Source organism: Hakea prostrata, chromosome 2, assembly GCF_041222555.1.
Source record: "Hakea prostrata isolate BN-2017 chromosome 2, UWA_Hpros_2, whole genome shotgun sequence".
Classification (NCBI taxonomy): domain Eukaryota; kingdom Viridiplantae; phylum Streptophyta; class Magnoliopsida; order Proteales; family Proteaceae; genus Hakea; species Hakea prostrata.
This window is the reverse complement of record NC_142601.1, coordinates 12871330-12898711: the sequence shown is the minus strand read 5'-3', so window position 1 is coordinate 12898711 and position 27382 is coordinate 12871330. Positions and strand designations below refer to the sequence as shown.

Sequence of the window (27382 nt, the reverse complement as noted above, 5' to 3'; positions counted from 1 at the left end):
GCCCCCCTCCCCAATATTGAATCCTGGTCCGCCCCTGGAGCCTCCCTTTGATGTGCAATCCTTTACCACCTTCCAAAGGCAAATTTCAGGCATACAAAGACTCAGACTAGTAACTAGATCAAAATCTTAGTGGTTATTATTGGTACATTTGAAGTGGGTTTCTAATTTCCAAGCGATTGAGGACAAGTGCAAATTCCCATATACCTGCGGGTCTTATGGCCTCTGCCTTTCAAGGAGTGTGAACCAAGGTTTAAAGTATCCCACAATACCATATGATACTAGCCCATACGTATCCATATTTAACGCAATCGATACGATACAACTCGATATGTCTCTCCATTAAATTACACTAAAATATATTAGCCAAAGTGATACAATACTCGATACAAGACGATACGTCTCCTAAAATCACTTGACCGATACGATACTTTAAACCTTGGTGTGAACTTCTTCTGGGTTTGGTGTGTACAAAAATGACTAGAATCAATACTCAATCAGAAGGAGAAAAGAGAAGAAAACAACCAGCAGGGGCTCAAATTAGCACTAGAAGAAAGTCAAGTTTTGTTGGTACAATTCAACTCTCACTCTATGAAAGAACCCAAATGAACAAAAGGGTTTTTTGGTCTTAGAGATTTTTTAGTTTGAGGGCATAAATGAGGTTTGAAACTTGAATGGGTTCAGATGACTCAGGGTGAACTGAAGGAGTTTGTTTGTAAATTTGAAAAAAATAGAAAATTTATATTTCCCTTTATCTTATGGGTAAAAAGTGGTTATTTAATTTTCAAAGTTAATAGAAAAATAGTGAGTAACTTGTAATTTTTTAAAAGGACCAATGTCATAACCTCCTAATTTTTGCGACAAGTAGGCAGTCAAAATTGTTTTGCCTTATAGTTTTTTTTTTTTAAGTTGATTTATAGTTATGTGGATAACATGAAAACATCTTTTAGTTTTAACTAAATGATGTGAACGACTCAACCGTAAAGAGAGTCCGACTGAATTGGAAAAATGGTCGGTTAATTTAAGTATTTAAAAATATATTCTTTATTGATAAATAGGAGAGGTGAGAGTTATATTATTATTATTATTATTATTATTTTTTTTTGAATATTTGAGAAATCAATTCCATTTTATACTTCTTTTATTCGATGCCTTTCCTAATCGCGTTGTGTCAGAGGATTAGAACTGCAGTTTCGGGATTTAGACCTTTAAATCCATCAGACAAGAGGAAGCTTCCCTTGCGTGCGGCCGTGCGGTGTGGGTATCTTTATATGGCAGCTCAAGAAGAAGAGACGTGGCGGTAGAGAGAAGCATTAACAGAAGCTTGCACAGACGACAAAGAGGACTCTTCCACGGCTCCACCACCAATACCAGCATCTTCATTGTTCAAAACATTTTTCACTTTCAGACCTCACAAGGGCCCAACAACAAACTCATTCACCGATTCTGTATTCAGTCAACACCACCTTTCCTTTTTAAGCCCTAGAATTATTCAGACGGTCTTGCTGCGCCATGGGCTGTTCTTCTTCTCTTCCAGGTTCTACATTTTTGTTTTTTTACCTGCGTTTTCTGCTGTCTACCAATATCATAATTCATACATAGTTTGTTGTTTCTTTTACGGGCCGTGGAGAATTCTGGCCATCCGTGAGTTAAATGATCAAATTGGGATCTGAATGTCGGATTCAGGACGGCAACTGCTGAATTTCCTTAGGGATTTTCTGTAGATGAGTTTATTTACCGCAACTATCTACAGCCTACTGGAAATTGTTGTCAACTATGTTTATATGTTCCTTTTTGTAGATAGGAGTACTGGGCAGCTAGCAGGTTTGAATCATGAGAACGGGGTCGCTGGAGCAAATGATTCTAAAAATTTACGAGTGAAGGTGCAGTACTTATTTTTGGCAATGTTCTTCGTTTCATTTCCTTCATTTTGATTGATAGATAATGATATCTATACCTACTTATATTAGTACCTTGGTTCATATTGGAACTGAGCAACTGAACAGTGTATTGCTGTTGTGACTTGTGATGTCTCTGAAGTTGAGGAACTCGTAAGAGCTAGTGATGCGGCCAATTAACGCAATAAAATGAATTACTAAACTATGAATATAGAGCACAGTAGCGATTTATTTCAACTCAGACTTGCATTTTCTGGGTTATCCCAGAGAATAACATGGTCTGCTTCTCCTGGTTCTGATGGATGTGAGAGATTGTTGGATGGCCAGCGAGGCTTCACCTAGGTATTATTGAGATACCCAAATTATTAACTCGTATCCCATCTCATCTTGGAATAGGGCTTAACCGTTGCACAATCGAACAAGTTAGTTGCGGGAAAGAGTTGATAGTATATCTTATAATAAGACAATTCCACCCCCCCTGCCAAACAAAAAGAAAAAGGAGATATTACTGAGATTTTGACATATGATATCATAACATTCCCCTTCAAGTTGGTGCATAGATGTCCAACGTGGCTAACTTGCATGTGATTTTTTCCACTAAGACATTTAATAAACACATCTAATAATTGCTCGTCAAACTTAGCAAATGGAATCAACCACCCCAAGGGTGTATTCAAGCTGGTGAAGGGCTATTACCTACAGAAGCATGAAGTCTTGAGTTTGACTCCTTATGCGCCTGGGGCTGCTCTCATGGGAGTGAAAGTACCGTGTAGTTGGGGGTGTGGACTTCCGGAACTAGTCCTGGATACTTGTTGTTACCCATCCCTCTCTATCACCCCGCAAAAGGAAAAAAAGATGGATGATTGGAGCAATGTTGATGGCTTATTTGTCATAGTAGAGCGGCATTGACAGTCAAACGGCAACAAGTAGATCCTAGAGAAGATTTTGAAGCACAGGATTTTTCAAATACCATGTCCATGTGCCATAACCTGAAACTCAGCTTTCCACTTGAGCTAGCTATCACTTCATGCTTCTTGCACTTAGGTGACTAGCTTGCTACCAGAAAGTGTATAATAGAATTTCAATCATTGGGAGAACCAGCCTGACGAGCATTAGAGAAGGCCTTAGTTTGTAGGTGATGTAACCCCCAAATTGAAGACGGGTCTTTAGGATCAATTCATTTGAATCAGCAGTAAAATTAGGGTTCTTCAAACCATTTAGTAGTGGGATTGGCTGTTTAGAGCTTTAGGGTTTCAGATAGGGGGATATGGGGATCCTTAGTGATATGGGTTGTGAAGGGATGACTTCTTAGGGAGAAGGGTTAGGTTAATGCTTTGTGGTGAAGTATGATCTGCTCTAAGATGATATTTAGGATCTCAAAGATATATAGCCTATCTCATGGGAGACATAAGATAAATTCTAGATGGGAAACTAGGGGCTGTAGTTGTTAGAATGGGTTGAAACTTGGATGGGATGTAGGTAATAATATAGGGATATGATCCCCCAAGTTTGGTGGGATTTGGATTGTTAAATTAAAAGATATTAATGTTCTCGTTTTTAGGGTTTTGGGAAGTACGAAAATTCAAGAAAAAAATTATACTTTGAAATTGGAAGGTTAGAATGGGTCAAATCTTATTAATCATCAAATCTGCCTTGGTTACAAGTAGGGGTTATGTTTGTAGCGTTACATTGAAATAACTCACACTAGGATTCAAACTTAGGAAGTGATTCTAATTAGGACTCTACTTGGACTAAAGACTCACATTCAAACAAGTATTTTATCATTAATCAACCTAGAATGATCCAAATAACCTAGAAAGATACAAATCCAAATTGCAAAATAAAAGTAGATCTAGGCTCCTTATTAGAAGTTCACTCTAAGTAAGGGACTTCCTCTCTAATTGGGACTCCTGCTCTGACTAGGAGATTCAATAACTTGACACAAGGATTCACTCAAAAATAGAAGTAAATTTGAGATGCTACTAACATACTGGATCCAACAAAAAGAATCCTCCTCTAATTAGGACTCCTAATTGGACTAGGATTTTTTCATAATTTAAAAAGGACAAACTCAAATAACAAAATAAAAATAGATTTGGACTCCTGAAACTATGCTGCATATAATTAGATTCACTAGGACTCCAAAAAGGAAGGCAAAATGACCAATTTGCCCCTTGCCAGATTTGGACTTCCTGGAGGGGCCAGAAGAAAGGGGATTCTCTGGAGGGGGGGGGGTCCCCTGGCTACATCAGCAGGTGGTTATGATGAGGGAAAATAACATATTTACTGTGAGCCAACTTGACATACCTCAAAGTTTGATATACAGCCTCCAAATGCATTCAATGGGGATCATGCATTTATTTACTAATCAGAAAATTACAAATGCAATATCTGGCCTAGTGTGAGAGATGTATATCAATTTTCTAGCCTTTCTCTAATAGCTTCCTTTGTCAACAAGCTCAACACCTAATGTAAAAGATCAAGGATGGCCTAGCCTCAAATAACCCATGAACAGAGAAACATAATTAAGGAGAGAAATAATCAGTTTAGGGTCTGAACAAAAACCAATACTCAGGAATGAGGAGTATGTTCAGCCTGCGTTTAATTGAAGATTGTACGACAGTAAAGTACTGCTGGTTCAAATGGGAGTACAAAAGTAGTAACTAAATCACCTGACGTTCTTATTCAATCAGTAACATAACATTGGTGGCTCCAACAGAGTTTGAACAAAGAAGGCTGCAGTGAAACAACTTAGAGAATAAAAGTGGGATAAGGTAGTTCAGCTTTCTCAGCTAGGTTCCCTAATGCTAGGTATTTAGCTTTCCATGGCTAGGTCCTCACCTTTCTTGTCACTAAAGCAAGAGATGAGAATAACACAAGAAGACTTCAATAATCAATTTCATAAATCCATAGGATGAGAACAGCCAACTACACATATATAGAGTTCCGATACTTGCTTTACAAGCTACATAGAATATAGAAATTACTAATCCTAAGATAGAAGCTAGACTTTGCTAAATTGGCTAATATTCTCTGCAATAACAAAATAGCAACAACAAGAAGCGTCATCCCAACTAAGTAGTCAACTACATGGACTCTTGCCTTCCAATCAACTCTATATTAGGTCATACTAGATACAAGGCCTAAGCTATGCATATCCTTGCTCACCATTTTTATTAAGTTATCTTAGGTTTGTCCCTAATTCATATAATTTCCTTTAGTCTGGATTCGATCATTTCTCCATACAAGGGCATGTAAGGAGGGCCTCCATTAAATGTGGCCATGCAACCTCAATCGATGTTTTTGTAGCTTATAATTTACTAGAGCTACTCCCAAACCAACTCTAATATGATAATTCCTTACTTTATTCTTTCTAGTATTGCCACTCATTCATCTTAGCATCTGTATTTATGCTATATTGAGTTTATCTATATGATGTTTCTTAATGGCCCAACATTTTGCAACTTATATCATAGTTGGTCCTACAATGGTCCTATTGAATTTTCCTTTGAGTTATAAAGGAGAACGTCGATCACATAAGACCTTGCCTCTCGACTTTATCCACGCTATTTTGATTCTTTGGGAAACATTACCCTCTGTATCACATTTTTTATTTATGATTGAGCTAAAGTACCTAAAATATTCACTTTGTGGAATCTCCTTCTCATCAAGTTTCACCACCCCATCATCCGTCCAATCACAACCAAAGTTACACTCTAGATGTTTCGTCTTTGCTTTAAACTAAGCCTTTTGATTTCAAAGTTGCTTTCCATGATTCTAACTTGGTATTTATCCCAATCTGTATCATCAGCAAAAAAACATACATCAAAGAACCTCATCTTGAATATCTTTGGTTAAATCATCCATTATAAGTGTAAATAAATGTGGGCTTAAAGCTGATCATTGATGTAGTCCAACTGTAATTGGGAATTCATCACCTTGTCCCCCTTGCCATTCTTACACTTAACCATCATCCTATGTCTACATATTTACTTGCAACATTTCTTTTCTCTACTACTTGCCAAATTGATGCACTAGCATCTTTGTCATGAGCTTTTTCTAGGTCAATAAATACCATATGAAGATCGTTGTATGCTGTGTATACCTTTCTATATGACTTTAAGTCTCTTAATAAGGTAAATAGCTTTTATTGTAGATCTTCCCGACATAAAACTGAACTCATTTTTGTAATAATAGTTTCTTTTTCCAAACAGGTCTCAGTTACTCTCCCCCCATCATTTCATAGCATAACTCATCAATTTTATTCCTCTATAATTATTACTAATGTAACCCAGCCTCAGAAAACCCAAGAAGAGCCAAAAGAGAGCCCAAGTCCATTTAGGAGTATGAGCCAAATTAGGGGCCCCAAACCAGTCTAGGGGCAAATTGGTCATTTCTACTCCTGGTCCATGTCTGTCTTAGTTGGAGTGACTCCAGCTAAATTTTGAAGTTTAATTTTTTATTTTATTCTATTCTATTTTATTTGGAGTCCTAGTTTGGTAAGTCAGTTGATTGTTTGTTAGTTGGTTAGGATGGGGTTCGTTATCTTAAGGGACTTTTATCTTAAAGTTGGTTTTATTCTGAAATTAGTAGTTGAGTTCTATTTTAATGAGTATTGGGTCAAGTTTGGGATTCCTATCAGTTAGGGAGTCCTTATCGAAGTCAATTTGGGGTTTCAAGGCTATAAATAGCCTATTTGTTTGATATCAGTTTTGATTATCGAATAAAGATTGCTTTGAGTATTGGCTTGAGAAGGTCGTGGGAGCCTTTGGGTGACCTGCGGCTGGGTTGTGTGCAATTTCTTCCTCAATTTGAGATATCCAACTTCTGCTTCAAACTTTCAACCTCAAGTTACAGCAAGCTTTGTGAGTTTCCAGTAAGTACATTAGTCTCCTAAACACTCCCCTGCTCCCCCTGCAGTTTCAGCCCAAACCCTAACCGTCGTAGCCTTCCCCATCTACTTCTTCTTCCCTGCGTCACAGCATATCCCCTCCCTTATTTTACCTTAATTCCCAGACCCTTAGCCCCCTTTCACCATCCCCTAGAGTCGCCTTAAGCCCAAGAAATTCCTTTATGTAATTGCCCAATCAGCCCCAGTTAGACTAATCTGGAAAATTTCTGCAACTCATCTTCTTCATTAGAATATTTTGGGGAATTTTCAAAACCTTAGATTAACCAATTCCAGACCTAGAACTCAAGTCCAGCCATCATTTGAGCCTGAGAACTAACCCAAAACCCTTCGATTCAGCTGTTCCCCTTTGCTGGATTTTCCTGGGCTAACCCTGGGTCTAGGGAATTACCTAATTACCCCTAACCCTAGATGTAGGTTACATTAATTACAGCTTTGAAAATATTCTTTATTATTGTAAAATTGGGACCACAATGCTCCTCCATTCATTAGCAATGACAAAATATAAACTTAGAACAATTAAAATTAGAAGCTAGGCTTTATCAGTCTGCCACTTGCTTGCATGCTACTAACTTTTTGGATCTTAGGAAACAACTAGATTATAAAGTAAATAAAATCTAAATCAAGTCTTTAGTCTTCCAAAGCTGCAGATGCAAGTGGGTCCCATCAAACCTTCTAATAATGTTCTCATTATGATTTGTAAACGGGCTGTGACTACATTGACGTGGCCGTGCCACCTGAAACGACTTTCTCATTCCTTATGACTTGCTAGAACTACTACCATACCACTCTAATATGATCATTTCTTATCTTATCCTTCTTAGTTTTGCCACTGATCCATCTTAGCATCCTCCATTTTGCTACGTAGAGTTTATCCATAATCTTTTTAACAGCCCAACACTCTACACCACATACATCATAACTGTTCAAACGAGATCCTATAGAATTTTCCTTTAAGCTTTAAAGGAATACGTCGATCACAGAAGACCTTGGACACACCTCTCCACTTCATCCACCCTATTTTAATTCTTTGGCAAACATCATCCTCTATATCACCTTTTTTTTAAATTTTTTTTTAAATGATTTAGCCATGTACCTAAAATAGAGAAGCTCAAGTAGAGAAGAAACGGATATTTCAACCAAGGGAAGGTTTACATTAATGATTGAAGCCTCCCTAAACTTCATTTAATGATAGGGAGTGTAAAGAGAAAACCTAAACCAAAAAGGGATCTGAATCCACAAATTAACCCCAACTTGAGTTCTGTTGGTGCGAATTCTGAGATGGCTGTTGTTCCCTTTTTACATGGTTAGCAGTTATAAAATCTGTTATTTTTTTTTGGCATTCAGCTCAATGGACGGGTCTATTTATTCTTTATTTCACAAAGGGAACACAGTTGCTGCACATGAGGGGTTCTGTAACAGCACTGATGATCCTTAGTATTCAATGGATAGGTAATTTGGAGCATGGGGCTCTGGCATTATACCCTGCTATTCCTTACAGATTTCTGACTGCTTCCTTAGTCACAAAACTGCACGGTTCTTTGGGTGACAGAGCATTAGTTTAAAGAATTAGTTTTCAGGTTGAGTTTATACGGTGTTGGTGAAGGGTTGTCTGTAAACTTCCAATTTGACAACCTTGCTCTGTGCTTGGACTGCAAGTGCTAGAATTTTGTGAGAGTTGTAATTGTGAGCTTTTCTCTTACCTGTGAGGCATAGTCTGGTAACCAAATTAGCGTGTTTTCTTAGTAAGTAAGTAGACAAAAGTTACTTACGAAAGTGATTGCATTTTTATATTGAAACATGTTGCAAAATTTCAAATATAAACAAGGTAAAGAATTGACTTCCCTATGATGTAAACTGTTTCCAGGAGCAGCATAGGGCCTAGGGTTACTTACCCAAACCCTTTGACAACTTTCGTGGAGTCCAAGGTCGAAGTGTCATTGCGTCCTGCTTGTTATTAGGATCCTAGATTTACTCTTGTTTTCTTATTTGAGTCATTATTTTGTGATTTATCGAAGAGTCCTTGTGAGGGTATGATTCCTGGGTTGTGTGGAAATCCCCTAGTTTCATATGCTTCTTGTTAGGATTTCATATCTACTCTTAGATTCCAAATTGGATCCTTCTAGAGTAAGACATGATAGAATCCTTGTTTGAATTCGTCATACTTAGAAATAGTGTGTTAGTTTGAAACCAAGTTGGTTTCCTAGGCTGATTTCTTTTTTGTTTTCTTCCAGAGGCTATAAATAAAGTCTCCAACCCTTGTATTTGCAAGTTGGTTTGATTAATAAAATTGAGAATTGAGTTTGGAGGCAATAGAGAAAGTCATGGGCTCCTAGAGGGGGCTTGCGGCACTTCAAGACTCGATTGAGAACTTCTGCAGTTTTGTTTACTTTATTTTGTTTTTTCCAATCTACAGCAAGCTTCTTCAGTTCCAGCAGCATCCTTCCATCTCCAAGTATGTGAAGATCACCCCTTGCCCCTTCTTGACCCTCTCCCCCTTCTCCCAGTCCATCTGCAAGCATCCCCAACTCCTCCCCTCTTCCCAACGGTAGCAGCCATCCCTCTCCATTCTAACTCTTAGATCCCCAACCCCAATCCACCCCCTTTCCCTTCTAGTTGGATCACACCCCTCCCTAAGCCCTAGTCCTACTTCTAGTTCCACCATTAGACCTTCCTCCATTAGATTTTAGAATTTCCTGCATAAACCCTAGTTCTACTAAAACCCCTATAACTCCCAAACCCCTTGGCCAAATTGTCAAACCTCAAACCCTTTTACGATTATATCTTCTACCCTACTTTACTTCCCATTCTGAGTCCTACCCCTAGATTGACTTTCCTAAAAGTCCTACTTCAAGTAGCAATGTGAACCAAATTCTAGGGTTTAGCTTGTAGGGATGTTGCCCTAGATTTAGGCTCATGCCAGATTCCTCTCTGAGGGAAGCAGCAGTCTTCTAAGGCTGTATATGCTGGTAATAGGAGATCTCTTGGAGGAATTTAGTTTAGGGTTAGGCCTTGGAAGTTTTGGCCAGGCTTGGGACTAAAGGGATTTGGGTTTTAGATGTTATTATTATGCTGTACTTGTAGTTCCAGTTCTGGTAATGTGGTTAGGTTTAGGTTTTAGACATTTTAGGGTTTAGGATGGAGCGGTTGGGGCTTGGTTGCCGGTTTACTGAAGTTCCAGAACTTGGAAAGTGAAGTTAACAGGTTTAGAACTGTATTTTAGGGCTTGATGGGCATGGGAAGGGGCTGTTGTTGGAGATTTATAATTTCAGGTTAATTCTAATATTTGTAGGTCAGTCCTAATTGGTTTAGGATAGGTTTGAAGAGTCCTATTGGGGTTAGGATGCTTGGACGGGGGGTGGGGTTTGGGATTGAGTGTAGGTGAGGGGTGGGGGATGCTAATCCTAAGAGGGTGAAGTGATTGGAGTTGGGGTTGAAGAGATATAGGTGCTCTAGGGTTAGGGAATTTTTTTTAGGTTTTCTAATCTGCCACAGGTTAGTGAAGGAGAAAAGGGCAGGGGAATTGGCTGTATCCAAGGTTTAGGGTTAGGGGAGGGTAGGGGGTTAACTGAATAACTAATAATGGAGGGGGAGGGTTCCTAAGGGAGCCACAGGGGTTTGGGTGGGCTGGGGATGTCTGCGGTAGAGGCGAAGGGTGGGGGAGGTTTGCATGGACCTAGGGATGAAGGTGTGAAGGGGGCTGGAATCTTCTTCTTTTTTTTTTTTTTTTTTTTTTTGGGGGGGGGGGGAGTGTGTGCTGTACTTGGTATTGAAGATAGGCTGTTGGAGTTGTTGAATGATTTCTGAAGGTTGCCGGGGCTTGAACACAATGGTTGTTTACTCGCTCTAATACCACCCTGGCCCTTTAAGGAAGCCCACGACTTCTCCTCCAAGCTCAGAACTTTATTATTGATTGCAAAGACAGAGATTGGAGGCTTTATTTATAGCCTCAAAAATAAATAAACTAAGACTCAAACTAGGAAACCTAATTGAGTTCAAATTGACCTTCTAATTCCAATTAGGGTTTGACTTGACAAACAACCTCTCACATAAACAAGGACTCTATCATAACTTACTCTAAAGGGATCCATATAGGATTCGAAGAGTAGATATGGAGCCCTAATAAAAAGAAGACTCAAACTAGGTGATCCCAACACAACTAGGAACTGCATCTAGACAAGGACTTTGCAATAAAACACAAAATAATGAACCAAGTGATAAAATAAAATTAGATCTAGGGTCCTCACACCTTTAGCTGGATTCAATGGGACCCAAATCTAGGACACCACGAACTTTGCAAAATTACCAGAATACCCCCTATACTTAGATGAAATTACTGAGGTTGCTGGTAAGACCATAGGGTTCTAGTAAACCCCTTAGGCCCTCATCTGGGGTCCTGGATTTAGTTACATTAAGTAGGAAACCTCAAACTAAACCCAAACCCACTAGGACTAAATCTGAAATTATAAAATAACAACAGACCCATTCCTAACCTAGCCAAAATGCTAAGACCCTATTTTCCACACCCAAACTTTTATAACCAGTTCTGAAAAATACAAAACAGCAGCAGCCGAACCCTGATACCCTTCAATTCAGCCCTAAAACTCCATAAACTTAACCCTAACTTAAGTTCCAAATCTGAAACCTCAGCTACAGCCAAGTTTAAGCTTTGAAACCCTAGGTCCCTTCAACCCTAAGCCTGGCTGAATCCTTCTAGGTTTATACCTTGCCGTTGTAAACCCTAAAAATCGCCAAACACCTACCACCAAAGGCATATCCAGCCCTAGGAGACTGCTGGTTTCCAAGAGAGAGGATCCTGCATGATTTTTATTCTGGTTCCCAACAACTGAACCCTAGAATTTGGTTCATCTCACCCTAGGGTGCCAAGCCACTATTTGCATCATCATTGGTTGAAGAAGGAAGTATCATGCAGTCCTTGAGAGTCTTCCTCACTTCTGTTCTGGAAAACCATTTAGGTAGTACAACTTGGACCACTCATTTCCGTTTCTACCCATTACTGTTTCCCAGTTCTGGAAAAATAAAAAGGTGAGTGCTAGAATTTTTTTTTTGGGTTTTGTTTTTTCTTTTAGATACAAATGAAGCTGATTTTTCTACACTGTAATTATGTGCAGCTGGTTCTATTGGGGGATTCTGGTGTTGGAAAAAGTTGTATTGTTCTTCGCTTTGTTCGCGGTCAGTTTGACCCGACATCTAAGGTAACAAATGGATCAGTTGTCTATGTGCAAGAAAAGTTGCCACCTTGGTTTATGGGTAAATTTAATTGGTTAACTCTCTTCATAAATTGACAGGGCCCTGTTTTTATAAGTTTTTAGCATTTACTCTTATTTCAGTGAGTTACGTAGGTTGATTGATGCTGTGTTCCAGGTAACTGTAGGAGCTTCATTCTTGTCTCAGACTATAGCCTTGCAAGATTCTACCACAGTTAAGTTTGAAATCTGGGATACTGCTGGCCAGGAAAGGTATGGTGGCTACATTTATTGTTGTAATTGTGATGGTTGTTTTAATTTGTATAAGCAATTGTAATTACAGCAGTATCCTTCACACTGTCAACTTTTGGACTTTTTGAGCATTTATAAATATTAACTGTTTTTATTAGATAGTGGATCATCATGCCATTAGTTATTAAAGTGAATAAGAGTTTCTTCAATAAATAGAGCCTTTATCTATGAGGCAGTACTACCAATTAATTGTACTTGATATGTTGGTAATCAGTTAGTTTATTTGTTTGTCAGATATGCTGCATTGGCACCACTTTATTACCGAGGAGCTGCTGTTGCTGTTGTTGTTTATGATATAACAAGTCCAGAGTCATTCAGTAAAGCTCAGTACTGGATTAAGGTATCTCCACGGACAAATTGGGAAATTTCAGTTATATTTATTGAGTTTTGAGTTTTTTTGGTGGCTTTCTTCATTCTTCTTGGGTATGATTTCAAAACACATTTTACCATATGCATTTCCGCAATTTGATTTTGCATATGTTGAGGAAGATAGCTGATATTACCTTCTTGCCTGGATGGAATTGTCCTTAGATATATCATTGGTTTAGCGACATATTTACAGCTTGTTGCCAGGGCAGCTACACATACAATAGTGCCAAAAATCATTAGAGTTATGAGATAGATTCTCCTTGATAATGCTTAGAAAGTGTGGAATTGCCAGTTAGATTCTCCTTGATAAAGCTTAGAAAGTGTGGAACTGCCAGTTAGATTCTCCTTGATGATGCTTAGAAAGTGTGGAATTGCCAGTCCCTTCCAGGGTTATATAATGGTTGATTTTCTAAGGCCTTAGGTTAATTTTTTTTTAACATGAAAAAAAGAGCTCGAAGTCCAATTAAAGGGCGTACCCAGTGCCGAAGCTCCCACATTGTGGGGTTTGGGGAAGGGACTTTCTAGGCAGCCTTACCCCTGTTTTGCAGAGAGGCTGATTCGAACCCGCGACCTCCAGCGCACAATGGAGAGACTCCACCATGGTGCTAGGCCCGCCCTTCCTCGAAGTCCAATTAAGATTTTTATTTTTGTTCTGTGGAGATAGGAGGGTGAAGGGGGGCTTTGGTGTAACAATAAGCTTGCACATTGTGCCTAAGTGGTCTTGGGTTAGAATCTGGAACCAGCCTCTTTGCAAGAGCGGCAATAAGCCTGCTACCTTTTGATCTTCCCAAGACCCCAAAGTGCTGGGAGCCTCGTGCTCTGGTTACACCTTATTTTATGGATAGTAGGGTATTTTTTGGGGGTCACATATTTGCAGGCAAATCACATTTTCAAGTTCCTTGAAGTCCTCAATGAGGTTGATGTAATAAAGTAGTATTATTTAGAAGGGTAGAATTGTCTCTTAGGATATCTTATTGTAATAGTCCCACATTTGGGAATATCTGTTTTCTTCTTTCCATACTACCATATAAATATAGTCCTGCTATTTCAAAGTTTTAAATCAGTATTTCAATGATCTTAATTCTTATATTTGAAATCTATGATTTTATTGACAATTGGTTGTTTGAATTAAATCATAGCTTTCAATTTACATGATATTTCATTAAATTTTTATAGAATTGTATATTTATCTAAAATTGCCTTCAATCTAAATATTGGTTGCATTTGAGTTATTGATTTATATTGCCTCTTTCTGAACTCTCCTACTTTAATTGCTAGGTGTATGGAATTTTTTTTCTTGGACAATGGGTGAAAGCCCAATCCAGATAGAACGTGTTGTTATCATTTTTTGAAGTGTTTTTTCTTGGTAGTGTTGAGTATTATTTTATCTTAAAGGGAGAAAGATTATATGTTGAAGATCCCTTTATAATATATACATGTTGAAGTCACCAAATTTATTGAGCGCTCCTATATAGTTTTCTTATTGTGGAAGCTACATGTGGAAACCATGCCTAGGAGTTGGGTTGGGAAGTCAAAGGATACAAATTTTAGTCTGTCTCATAAGTATAGAGTTTATGTATTTTTGCTTTTTTTTGTGGGCTATCGGATCATATGCTCATGTGTAAATTGTGCAATTCAACAATGGTTGTCTAGTAATATATTGTTTGAACATTTGGTGGCTGATGGAATTTTGTGGAATCATATGAAGTGGATTTTCCATGGGGCAAGTTTTTCTTTACATATAGTTATATTAACAGAGTGATAAATGGTGAAAGTGAAATACATGATTATTTTTTGAGAGCCGAAACACATGATGTTACACATGCCATGTTAAATAAGACATGTGGAACAAATACAATTGAAGACGTATATGATAGCAACATAGGTTACAACATAGAGTGCGGGAGTTTACATACAAATTATTGACGGATTGACTGAAGATGCAAAGAAAGAGTTGTATTTAGGATGTGTGTAAGTTTACCAAATTGTCATTCATTTTTCATATGTATTGTATAAAATGTCTATCCAAGGTGGTTATGTTGTTAGGGTTGTTGCAAGATACATTTTGCTGAGTCAAATACTTTACCAAAATGTATGAGTGAAATAGAAAAAATCATTCAGGACCTATGGCTTAATTAAATAAGATTGATGTATGTTTAAATGATTGTATGTTGTATTGGGAGAGATAAGAGAAAGCCATGAATTGTAATAAATGTGATACATCTAGATATGCATCTGGAGATAAGAAATCCCACCTATGACATTACGTCATTTTTTATTGATCCCAAGGTTGCAAGGGTTTTACATGTCTCTAAAACTTTAATTGACATGAAGTTGCAGTGGCACACGATAGTTATACAAAAAAATAGCTTTTCTTGTAGTGGGTGTTGTGCTCGAATCCTTTAGATGAAGCAAACCCTTTAAGACAATAAGACTATGGAATCTTACTTGAAGGTTGTCTCATTAAATGGAGTGCCATAAACTTGAGTAAGAATAATGTGCTTCATTCCCATACTAAGCACATTATTGATATGAGGCACCATCTTCTTAGAGATTGTATTCTTAACGGCAAAATCAAACTCGAGTTCATTAAAAACCGTCTCCAATTAGTTGGTATCTTTACTAAACCCATAAATGAAGGGAGATTACTTGAACTCAAGCAAGGGTTGGGCTTATGCAACCCATTTGAGTGAACATTTTCACTCTCTCACCAAAAAACCCTTAGAATACGCATATGGAACTTTGACGGTTCAAGCTGGCACTAGAAAAAGAGTTATTCTTGTCGATAGTTGAAAGTGTCATAAAAAAATAGCATTTTCATTGCTATAAAAATACTGACGCTTTTCTTTCCGTTGCGTGTCCGTTGTTTTGGTTATGCTTAAGCATTAGTGGGTGTCACAACCTTTGATCCTTTTGATCCTTTGTATGATCATTGTGGTGCCACCTTATGTTATTTGAGGTTTTAGATGGTATATATAACTTTTGCAACATTGGGATCAATGGAAAATGAGGTAATGTTTTAGTTGAGATTTGCTTATCTCTTGGTGTATATCTAAATGTACCACATTTGTTACATTTTCTTGCTTTTTCTTCTCCCTTCCAAGTTCCAATTTAACATACTATCATTTGGACATGCATCACTCTTATTGTAATTTAGCCCTAAAAGTCCTTAATGATTTGCTTTGTTTCATACATACTTTTGGTAAAATATTTGGCTCAACAAAAATGTATTTTGCAACAACTCTAACAATATCGAGAATGCTTTTTCTGTCATCTTGCATAAGCATTTTATATGATACATCTAGATTCAACTCTTGCATCCTTGGTTAATCGATCAAATTTATTTGTCTCTTCACTCTCACCCTTTATGTTGTCACTTTCATTGCTATCATCTGCTTCTTCAGTTGTAATTGCTCCACGCATCTCATTTAGTACAAGGCCTAATATATATATAATTTCTCACCACTTGTCTTAAGTTTATCTTAGTCTCCCCCTAGCTCTTCTAATTCCTTCAATATGGATTATATCACTTCTCCACGCATTTACATGTCTTCGTTGAATGTGGCCGTGCCACCTCAAACGACTTTCTCATAGTTTCACTCATCAGAGCTACTCCTAGACCAACTCTAAAATATGATCATTCCCTATCTTCTCATTACTAGTTTTGCCACTTATGAACCTTAGCCTCATTTTTGCTACATTGAGTGTATCTGTATGATTTTTTTTAACAGCGCAACACTATGAATCATATATCATAGCTGGTCAAATGATGATCCTATAGAATTTTCCTTCAAGTTTTAAAGGAATATGTCGATGACACAAGACCCTGGATGCACCTCTCTGCTTCATCCACCCTATGTTAATTCTTTGGGAAACATCATCATCTATATCACATTTTTTCTTTTATTACCTTTTTTCTTTAATTACCAAGAAAACTACTTGGGGGAAAATGATAACAACATATGTTTTATCAAAATGAATCATACTAATCCACCAAGAATAGAGAGCAGAGATCAAAAGGAAGTAGGTTTAGATTCATAAAAACAAAAATAATTTTCACTACACCTAACAGTTAAAGTAGGGGAGTTCCGGCATTCATTGAGAACGAGAATCAACAACTTAGATGAATTCAATATTCACATTGAAGGAGATTTAGATAAATTTACAATTCTAAAAAAATTAATGAGTATTTTGTAAATTGAAAGATATGACTTGATTCAAACAACCAAACGCACAACAGAATCTAAGACCTCAAATATTAAAATTAAGATCTTTGAAATATTTACTTAAAACTTAGAAATGCTAATCCTCTAGAATGGTATTTCTGTCTTCTAGTAATTGTATGGTCAAGTGTATATGTGGTTGTAATTTGGTCTTAGTAGATAAAGCAGATCTCCTGAAACAAAGTAAGTCAGGTTGCTACTACACGAGATGGAGAAAGAAATCTAAGAGTGCTCTGGGAATTACCAAATTTAGGCCAATAATTATTTTAGCCTTAACCCTAGCTCTTTTTGCTTCTTCTATTGATATCATCTCATGGATACAAGTTAGAAAGATCTAAACTATGGCCAATAATGCTAGATAAAATTCTTATTAGCATTTATGGAAATAGAAATAAAGATTTGTTTCAACACACTAACAGAGAAGACTTAAAAAAGAAAAAGAAATACAACTTATGTAAAACAAAAAACAAACATCAGAAACCATTAGTGGCAGGTAATCATAGGGGGGATCGTAACTGGTCCTGGTCCAAATTAAAGTTCACTTTTTGTTGGCATTCCCAATTAGAAGATTTAAGTTTTTGGCTACCCGATGATAAAAAAGGTATCATGTGAAGGCAGATAACCTAGATGGACTGAGTTCACCTTGAGGGCAAGGTGAAACTGAATGGGGGAAGTCTTGTTAAGACACTAATGTTGAGGGTGTAGGGATAGAGGGGCCATAGGGTACCTAGTTCCCATAACCATGTTGGGGGGACTAAATCAGCTACAAGGATGGGTGGCAGTGTCCTATTGTGGAGCAGCCACCCTCATGTTGGCCTGTGGAAGTTGTTAATTAGAATTTGTTGGGATTGGCTAGGGCTATATTAGGAAGACACGAGGGAATAGGGAAGGGGGGGGGGGGAATAAGTGAGTAAGGTAGAGGACAAGTTGCTTGTGTGAGGGGAAGACCTTCAGTTAGGGCAATTTAGATAGTATATTTAGGGGCATGGGAGGTCTTGTATCGCAGTTTGTTTGAGCCATTTTTTAATGTTGAATTAATCATAGTATTTCTGGTTACATTTCCTGTTTATACCTTACAATTGCTGCCATGAGCTGGTTTTCCGGTGGATTTGGCATAAGGAAGAGCTTGGTTGAGGTTCTCATCCTAGGAAAAATGCAAAACTGCCCCTGCATTATGTGCAGAACTTTATAAAGGTACTGCATATTTCAAGAGAAAGTGAACAATCCTTACAATTTTGCTAGAAAATTATAAAATAGCTTCGTTCACTCTCATAATTAGGGGCTTCCTTACCAATGTCAAGTACTGATAGAGGTCTCTGCAATTGGTACTAGTGGATGCTAGGCATCAGTACGAAGCAATTAAACACCGGAAGGAAGTGATCATAAAATCTGTGAAGGCTACAGTAGCTGCAATTAAATCATATTGTAGGACGAAGTAGGTTAGAGCCACAAGTATTGTCTTGTGGAATGGCATAGGGAAGTGGGAAGAATCTTTTCTTGAAGCGTCTTTACTTATCTTAATGATCCAAGTAGAGGCTGTTGGTAAGAGATGTCCCAGTTGAAAAGAGAAGTGGCTATGGCATGTAAAGGGGGATACATTCCATGATGATGCCTTCATCATCAGCTTTGTTAGAATTTCAGCACCTGTAATCAGCCTAGGAACTGAAAGGAAATTCAGAAAGAAGAAGAAGAATAGAATAAGAAGGAGAAGAAGAGAAGAGGGATGGCTTGTGCATATATCTTTTGGCCCTCCCCTAGTACTTTATTTATAATGTAAATCAAGTCTTAGTTTAGGAAAGTTTCCTAAACTGAGTTACAACAAAAATGAAAATTATATATTGCATAGAATCTCCCAAATCTACTAAAAAGACACTATCTAGCGAGATTACTTGTCAACCAAGCAATAAGAAAAATAACAAGTAAACAAAATAGAAACCTTTGCTAAAATATAAAGTGATACTCTAACACTCTCTCTCAAGCTGAAATATACATATTAAAGGCTCCAGCTTAGAATAAGAACACATCAAGGAACTTCATTACACTTGAGCATATGTGGCAATAATAGGCGCCGATAGTATTTCGCTTTGGAGATAACCAATAACAACTTAAGTGAACAATATTCATGTTGAACAAACCATCCAACGATGAAAATAATAGGCGATGGTGAAGATAAACCCTTTCTATAAATATAGCACCAACAATTAAGTCAAGGGCACCATCCAAATAATGGCAATAGTAGGGAGGAATCTCCACACAAGAATATAAAATTTGAGCCAAAAGTCACATTTAAGCCCTTTGCAAGAAGGCAAGTAGGGGTTAAAAAGTATGGGTAGGCAAAATACAATATAGGTTACTGTTGGCCTACTAGGTAGGTAAAAGGCAATATGGGTTACTGCAAACTAAGTAGGTAGACAAGTGACAGTATTGGGTTACTGTGGACCAAGTAGGTACTAGGTAGGTGAATGACAATATGGATTACTGCAGACCAAGTAAGTAGGTAAAAGGTAGTAAAAGTTACTACGGACCAAGTAGGTGGACAAAAGATAGTATAAGTCACTAGGGACCAAGTAGGTAGATAAAAGGTAACCAAGTTGATAGGTGTTACTGTAGAGTACCATCTTTGGAGTATAAAAGATCTTCCCAAATAATACTCTCCAAAAGACTTGAGTAGATATAGACTAAGGCTCTAATCTCCACCCCCCACGTGTAGCATTACACGTGGACAAATAATAACGGCAAATTACCAATATCTCGAAGTCTGAACTAAAGAACTGTTTGGGTACTTGAAAGAACCATGTTACTTGATGAATCCAAGTATAAGAACTTCTAATTATTATAGTAGAAAATTCTGAACCACCAGCATCAACTCAAATGGGGTAGTAGCAGAAGTAGTAAACCACTTAGCTGTAAGGGAAGCACCAATCAACATTAGAGGAAGAGCCAATAACTAGTAGTATGTCCCAGAGATCCAAAAAGTAGTGCATTAATAGAAAAAGAGAAGTATATGCAAAACATCGCAGCAATAATAGTAGTGATGGGAGTAGTAGTAATAGGTTTAAAAAATAAATGCCTCACAATATCAATTTGTAGGAAAAGAAGCTTCCTCCAAAAAGAGTTACTATCAATGCAGGTTGTGGATAGAATTCATACTCCATTGGTCAAAGAGGAAGACCTCCCAGAGATGCAGTCAATTCCCAGAAAGTGAAGAAAATTTTCCTTGGATGCTATATAGGGGTGCAAGTTTGGCCTTGGCGGCCTTGACTCGCCCTAAGCTCGAATAGGGCTTGGGCTAAAGATTTTGGCCCTATGGGCGGGTTAGGGCCAAAATATTCTGGCCCTGAATTAGGGCTAAGGGTGGGCCTGGGATTACTCTCTGGCCCACCTAGCCCATCCCAGCCCGTCCCTGATTTTGGCCCTAATCTTGGCCCTGATCTTGGCCCTGATTCTGGCCCGATTCTACCCTGATTTTGGCCCTGATTCTGGCCCTGATTCTGGCCCTGATTTTGGCCCTAATTCTGGCCCTGATCTTGGCCCTGATTTTGACCCTGATCTTGATCTTGATCTTGGCCCTAATATTGGCCTTGATCTAAGCCCATGATTTTGGCATTGATTTAAGTCTGGACCCTCCACCCATATGGAGAGGAATTAATTATAATCCACATGGGTAAATATTTGACATGTGTTAAATTTTAAAAACATTATCATGTTTTGTAAAAAATTAATAAAAATAAATTATATCTTCATTACCAATGTAGTAAGCATCCACCTGATTTTGGCCCGATCCTGACCCTAATTTTGGCTCTAGTCTTAATGTTAATTTGACCCTGATCATGTAATAGATTTTTACCCTAATCTTCACATCAACATTAATATAATTATAAGTCTCGACTTTGACCTTCAGTCATTTTGATCATATTAGACTATGAGTTCACTTTTATATTATTTTTAAGATAATTTTTATTTTTCGAACTAAGTCATTTTTAGTTCCAAAAAATCATTGATTTTTTTTTTTGATTAAGGTGAGATAATATATTATAAATAATAAAAGCTAGTATATAGAGAATTAATATCTAACAAATCTACACCCCAAGTTCTCATCATGAATATTGACATCTTTCTTTTGCCTCCAATGTGATATTTCAGGAAAAGGAAAAAAAAAAAAACTTATTAAGGACAGATAGCTATGTTTGTAAAAAAAAACTTTTAAGTACGAAAAAAATATCAATACTAAATTATCATTAACAAAATTTTGAATATGATTTTTTTTTTTTTTTTGAATAAGGATATCAATGGGAGGGGTTTTCAATTTCCATCACCAAAGTAATGGGAGAGGTTTTCAATTTCCATTATCAAAGCAATGAGAGACTTTTAGAGATCAATATAGAATTATGGAGTATGAATTTATTTATGTTTAAAACAACACTATCAATTTATTGACTATTTTATCATTTTGTATGAGCTTGAATCATTTTATATTTCTATGTTATTTTTAATTTACTTATGATACTTTTATTTTTATTTTTATTATTGTTTTTTTATGAATTTAAATTTGATATTTTAAGTTTAAGGATAGGACCAATTAAGGCTAGGGCCAAGATAGGGTCAATCAGGGCCAGAGACAAGGCTAATCAGGGTCAGGGTCAATTAGGGCCAGGGCCAATCAGGGCTAGGGCCAGGGCAATCAGGGCTAGAGTAGACCTGTAAACGGATAGCCGAAATCCGTCTCCGAATTCGCATTCGTATTCGTTTAAGGGTATCCGTATCCGAAAATTTTCTTACCGGAAAATATCTGTATCCGTCCGTTAAGCAACCGGATTCGGATTCGGATAATTGCTTATCGGATCGGATAATATCCAGATAAATTTTTATCCGGATAGAGTAAAGTATTTAACATTTTTTCTTTAAAAATAAATGATAATCGAATTCGGATAGCGGTATTCGGTAATTGGAAATTAGAAATTTATAATAAACAATGTAAAAAAGTGACAATTATCAATCAATAATCGGATATTTTATTGGATCGGATTATTATCAGATATTCGATAAAGTTTCGGATTCGGATTTGGATGCCTTCTCTAAATTTTTGCCGGATTTGGATTCGGAGTCGGATAATGGATTTGCTAATCGGATTCGGATTTGGATACTGGTGTATCTGAGCCGAATCCGGTCCGTTTACAGGCCTAGGCTAGAGACAGGGCCAATTAGGGCTAATCAGGGTCAAGGCCAATCAAGGCCAATTAGGGTCAACCCATCCCGACCTGGCCCAATTAGGGCCAATTAGGGCGGGAATGGGCTTGGCTTGGTCCTGCAGGGCTTAGGGCCAAGGACAATATCCTTGGCCCTGAACTAGGGTTAGGGCGGGAATGGACTCAGATTAGAACATATAGGGCTGGGCTTGGGATTGCAAAAGCCCAGCCCAGTTGCAGCCCTAATGCTATATCTCAGTAGATCATGAACTAAACAAATAATGGCAAGAAGATTTTCACTGGATCTTATATCTTCAGTAAATAACAAATTGAACAATAATGATAGAAACAACATTCTTCCTCTAGGCCTTCAGTATCAATGTTAGATAGAAAAAAATCATGTCATAAATTGGTAAAGGATGATCTTAATTACATGGATACTACGGCAATAGGTAACCGGCTGCACACCAGCTAGAAGAAAGAAAAAAACTCAGGAAAAAAAATTGATAAAAAATTGAGAGAGAAGGAGTTCCTTGGCTGATTAAACATACTTTGATACCATGTTAGAATTTCAGCACCTGTAATCAGCCTAAGGACTGAAAGGAAATTCAAAAAGAAAAAGAAGAAGAGAAGAGGGAGATAGCTTGTGCATATATCTTTTGGCTCTCCCTTGGTACTTTATTTATAATGTAAAATCAAGTCTTAGTTTAGGAAAGTTTCCTAAATAGAGTTACAATAAAAATGAAAATTACATATTGCATAGAATCTCCCAAATCTACTAGAAATGACACTATCTAGGGAGATTACTTGTCAACCAAGCAATAAGAAAAACAGAAAGTAACTAAAATAGAAACCTTAGCTAAAATAGAAACCTTAGCTAAAATAGAAAGTGATATTCTAACAGAATTTATTTAGTGGCGATGTGGTACTTTTTCATTTGGACAACCATGAGAGGGAGCCTATTTCCTCACCTTGATGGTATCTGACTTTTGCTGCTGCTCCAGTGGTCTTCAAAGTTGAATTGGCAGCCAAAATAGCGTCCAATTGGACACTTAGAGATTTTGTTAGAAATGCCTCTGTGAGTCATTGACTTAATGTAGTGTCCCACTTGAGGGATGGAATAGTAGAGCAGTTTGCATGTCTTATTATGAAAATCACTCAAGGTAACAAAAGCCTAAAATCTTGTCCAGGTCCAATTGACTAGACGGAGCAATTGTGTTTTCACACCCCCAAACACTGCCCAAACAACCCCCCCCCCCCCCCAAAAAAAAAAAAAGAAAAAACAATGAAAGGGGAACAAAATTGAGCCCTAGTGTCTAATTTTTGCCTGTTTACTTTTCTAAATATATGCAAGAAGGTCATTTGTAGTTATTATGGCTGAGTTGAGACCTAGTAAACGTAGTCACTAGTCAACTTAATGGACACCTGTGATGGTATTGACATTTATTTGGAATTGTTTTCTATCATGTTGTGCCAGCAGAATTTGAATCAGTACTTTCTGAAACTGCTAAAAGTAGGTTTTCTCTGTACTGTCTCAATCGCAACTTGAACCCCTGGTATTTTACTGGCTAATCATTCCTTCAGGGACCTTCAATTCTTAAGAACTACTTCCATTCATATATTCATATTTTTATATTTCAATAGAGTAAGGAGGTATCTATTTCTGTTACTTGACCTGATTTTATTTTCTATCGCTTTTTCTTTAGTCAGCCAGTGATTTTGCACTTTAAAATCCAGGTTAGCAATGATTCTGAGAAAGTCTAGCAACATGTACTTCCTGATTTGATATCTTTAACTCAAAATTTCCTTTCTGCCAGTAGAACTTAGTATTGCTGTTGTCTGACATCAGCTCCATCAAAATGTTTCCTAGTCAAAGTAAATCAAAATCTCAGGCAGTTCTTAAGGGTATAGCAAGTCAAAGGTTATGTTCTGGGAAGTTATTATTGTTTAGTGGGTTATGTTCTGTCAATTGATAATTTGAAACTTTACAGGAACTGCAGAAACATGGGAGCCCTGATATCATAATGGCTTTGGTGGGAAACAAAGCTGATCTCCATGAGAACCGAAGAGTGTCTGCTCGAGTATGTATTACACTTGTGTTAGTTATCAACCCGGTTTCTTCCTTTTCCATTCTTCATCTATAATAAAATTCCATTGTCAAAATTTTCAATAAAACATTGGATTCCTTATACATGAAAATAATATTACTTTCTTAATGTAAGATTCAGCAGGCAAATTGCAAGTGTTTTTATGTGTTTTGCTTTTTAGGATGCTATGGATTGTGCTGAGAAGAATGGGATGTTCTTCATTGAGACATCAGCAAAGACAGCAGATAATATCAATCAACTGTTTCAGGTAATTTTGTTATAATGTATTTTTTTATTTTACAGGGAAAAGCCATTGCACCAATTGTGCAAATCTAGAGTCTATTAAAATGTACAAACTTCCAACAACTTGATAGGACTTCTAAGCCTTTGTTGGTTGGTATCAATGAGGCAGATGATCTAGGAAAAGGATTGATTGTAAGATCATCATTGTTTGGGATTGTATGCAAACCATGCCAGGATGATGGGGACAAATTTGTCCACACATTTTTTTTTCTTTCTTGGATGAATAATTTGTCTACACATTGTTACATCCTTTCGGAAGCCTTCTCCACTTTGTTACCTTTTCCTCAATTGAGGACAACATGGTGTTTTCCTTGCTAGTTTGGGGTCTGATTATTCTTTTTAAATTCTTATTTGGCAGGAAATTGCTAAACGGCTGCCGAGAGCATCCTCATCATGATATTGAGTGATGGCTTTGTAATTACTGAAAAAGCTTCGAGTCAGAATTCCCTTCTATGTTCTCCTTTTGTATCATAGAATTTTTAGTCTGATCTATCTTGCAATATGCTCTATTTCATGCTGCGGTTCAGTTTGTTTTGGTCACAATGTCAGATGCTGAATCAAGCTCACAGACAGGGTGAGATGTGGCAAGCAGAGATTAGCTTGTGTGGGATGTGCACATAATGTTGTAGCCCTTTTGAACCTCTATTAATTTGAGGGATGCTTGTTCAGGTGGTATAGTATGACATTAGAAATGTCTTCCCACATCTTCCATTCATAAGGTGCCTCCAAAGGCCTTCTAGCAACAGGAATGAATGGGCGAAATCATTGATCTTGGTACAAATGTAATTGGAACAGATGATTATATCATAGCTCTTATGGAAACAAAGAATGTTATAATCAAAGAGTGTTCTTGAATTATTCTCTTTTTTGAAAGGCAACTAGAGTACAATTTTATTGTTTCAAAAGGGCTTCTAGCAAGGAGCATAAGCACCCAATAACAGTGATTAAGGTTGATTCCTCTCTTCATTGGACTACTGCACCAAATTGGGAAAGCTTTGTAGGGCTTTTAGCATTATGTTGATGGATTTAATGGAGAATGATGGAAATAGTACACAACTCTGGGAGCCAAATTACAGGTTCTCCACTTTGGGGCAGCTGAAACATATTCACTGTGGGCTATGTTGATGTGTTATATGGTCCACGAACATTTTTGATGATGTGGTTGGTTCATTGATCTAGTGTTACCTCTTCTCTTCCTGTTCCTGTGTATCTTTTACTTTCATTCTAAAAAATAGTTATATTAATATTTGCAGATATTACTAAATACAAGAGCTTTGTGCATTGGGTATGACCATACATCTTACACAATAGTTCTAAGAAAATGCTGTATCCAAAGAAAAAGATGAAGAAAATTTCTGTATTTTCATTTCTAATTTTAATTTGATAGAGAAATCCCAAAGGGCCATAACTCTACACATCCATTAATAAGGAGCTGACACCTTTCTTGACTACTGAAATGAAACTCATACAGCAATTGTTATCAGGCATTGACCCACTTTTAGAATGCAAGCACTGAAACTATTCAATGCTAAAGAGACTAGTCTCCCTCTCTCTCTCTTTTTTTGGGACTTTGCTTCAGTTTTGCACATTTAATGCTCAGGACGGTCAAGCTAAACATTTTGAGGCGGTCAGATCTGTTCAATCTTGACCCTTGAAATTTAACGGTTGAGATTTTGATTCGTCGGATCGAAATCTCGCTTGATGGTAAATGCGCATGATTGAAGCAATTTCCCGAAGAGTTGAATAGTGACATACTAGTCCCTTTTCTGTACAAGGATGTGATTTTAGAATAAGAATCAATAACCTTTTCAACTTGTAACACTCTGTATACTTTTATGGAATAATGACTCCTTTCATTTATGCTAGATTCCCACGAGTGTCTTCTTCTTTTCCAAATTAAACGGTTTGTTTGTATAGAATAAAGTAGCATAGAAAAAAATAAAAATAGACAAAGTAAGTTTTTCTATGAAAAATATCAACATTTTGATTTGTTTGTTTGTTTGTTTATACATGCTTCAAGGGAATTATTTGCTTATTAAGTAAATAATTTTCTCATCCATCTCTTGTAAAAACTCTCCACTTTTAGTTGGGATTTTATAAGAGAAGAAATAAAATATAAATATATTATTTAACAAGAGAGATCATTTATTTATTTATTTTTTTTTCCTTCTGCTTTTTCACTCCATTATTGGTTGAAAAAAAAAAAAAAAAAAACCATTATTGGTGGATCCTATCTTTAGATATTTTTTTTTCTTTTTCAAACGAATTGTTTGTATATGAAAAGATATTTATTGCATTGTATTGTATCAATGAGAGATATACATGGAAGTTTTTAGATAGAAAAGTATCAGGAAAGTACTTCCAAGTTACTAACAATTACTTTGGGTCCCTCATGGTATGGTACATATTTAACATACATTAGTTGTGTGGAACCTCCTTAATTATTATCACATTTGGGTAAACCCACCCATGGAAAGAGTTTCTCAATATCCTATTTCCCCCCCACGATACCCCCATATCCCGATTTCGTCTGTCTTTTCGTTCCGATTCGGGCTCGAATTTTTCATTATTTATCTTTTGATTTCGTTTGATTTTCTCTCCCTCACCCACCCATCCGAGCTTCTCTCTCCTAGTTCTAGGTGTTTGGCCTATTTTCGTCCGTCTTCCTAAATCCTCTCCTTCATTCTTCGGTATGCCTTTTCCCTGCGGATTTCCCTCTTGTTTTTCATCGTCTTTCTTCACTAACTATTTTTTTGATGCTGCCTTATTGTTGGATGGGTTTTAATATATGTTATACATAGGCTGATCTCAACTCACGGTCGATTTTTTTCACTAGTATTTATTTATTTATTTTGGCTCAAAATTGTATTTTTATACATTTTAAATGCTTG

General features: G+C 37.1%; 1 protein-coding gene across 1 annotated transcript; it reads left to right on the top strand.

Moving 5' to 3' along the window:
• Window positions 1-1177: 1177 nt before the first annotated feature.
• LOC149023816 (ras-related protein RABF1-like) lies at window positions 1178-26293 on the top strand. Its single transcript, XM_089144304.1, has 8 exons — window positions 1178-1534; window positions 1798-1880; window positions 11937-12020; window positions 12190-12284; window positions 12558-12663; window positions 24093-24182; window positions 24370-24456; window positions 24850-26293. The coding sequence occupies exons 1-8, from the start codon at window positions 1510-1512 to the stop codon at window positions 24886-24888; spliced, it is 609 nt and encodes a 202-aa protein (XP_089000430.1). The 5' UTR covers window positions 1178-1509; the 3' UTR covers window positions 24889-26293.
• Window positions 26294-27382: the final 1089 nt, after the last annotated feature.

Coding starts and splice junctions, on each gene's coding strand:
- LOC149023816 (XM_089144304.1), top strand. CDS start 1,510: ATGGGCTGTTCTTCTTCTCTTCCAG. Junction 12,021..12,189: donor AGTTTGACCCGACATCTAAG/GTAACAAATGGA, acceptor GCTGTGTTCCAG/GTAACTGTAGGAGCTTCATT. Junction 12,285..12,557: donor GATACTGCTGGCCAGGAAAG/GTATGGTGGCTA, acceptor TTTGTTTGTCAG/ATATGCTGCATTGGCACCAC.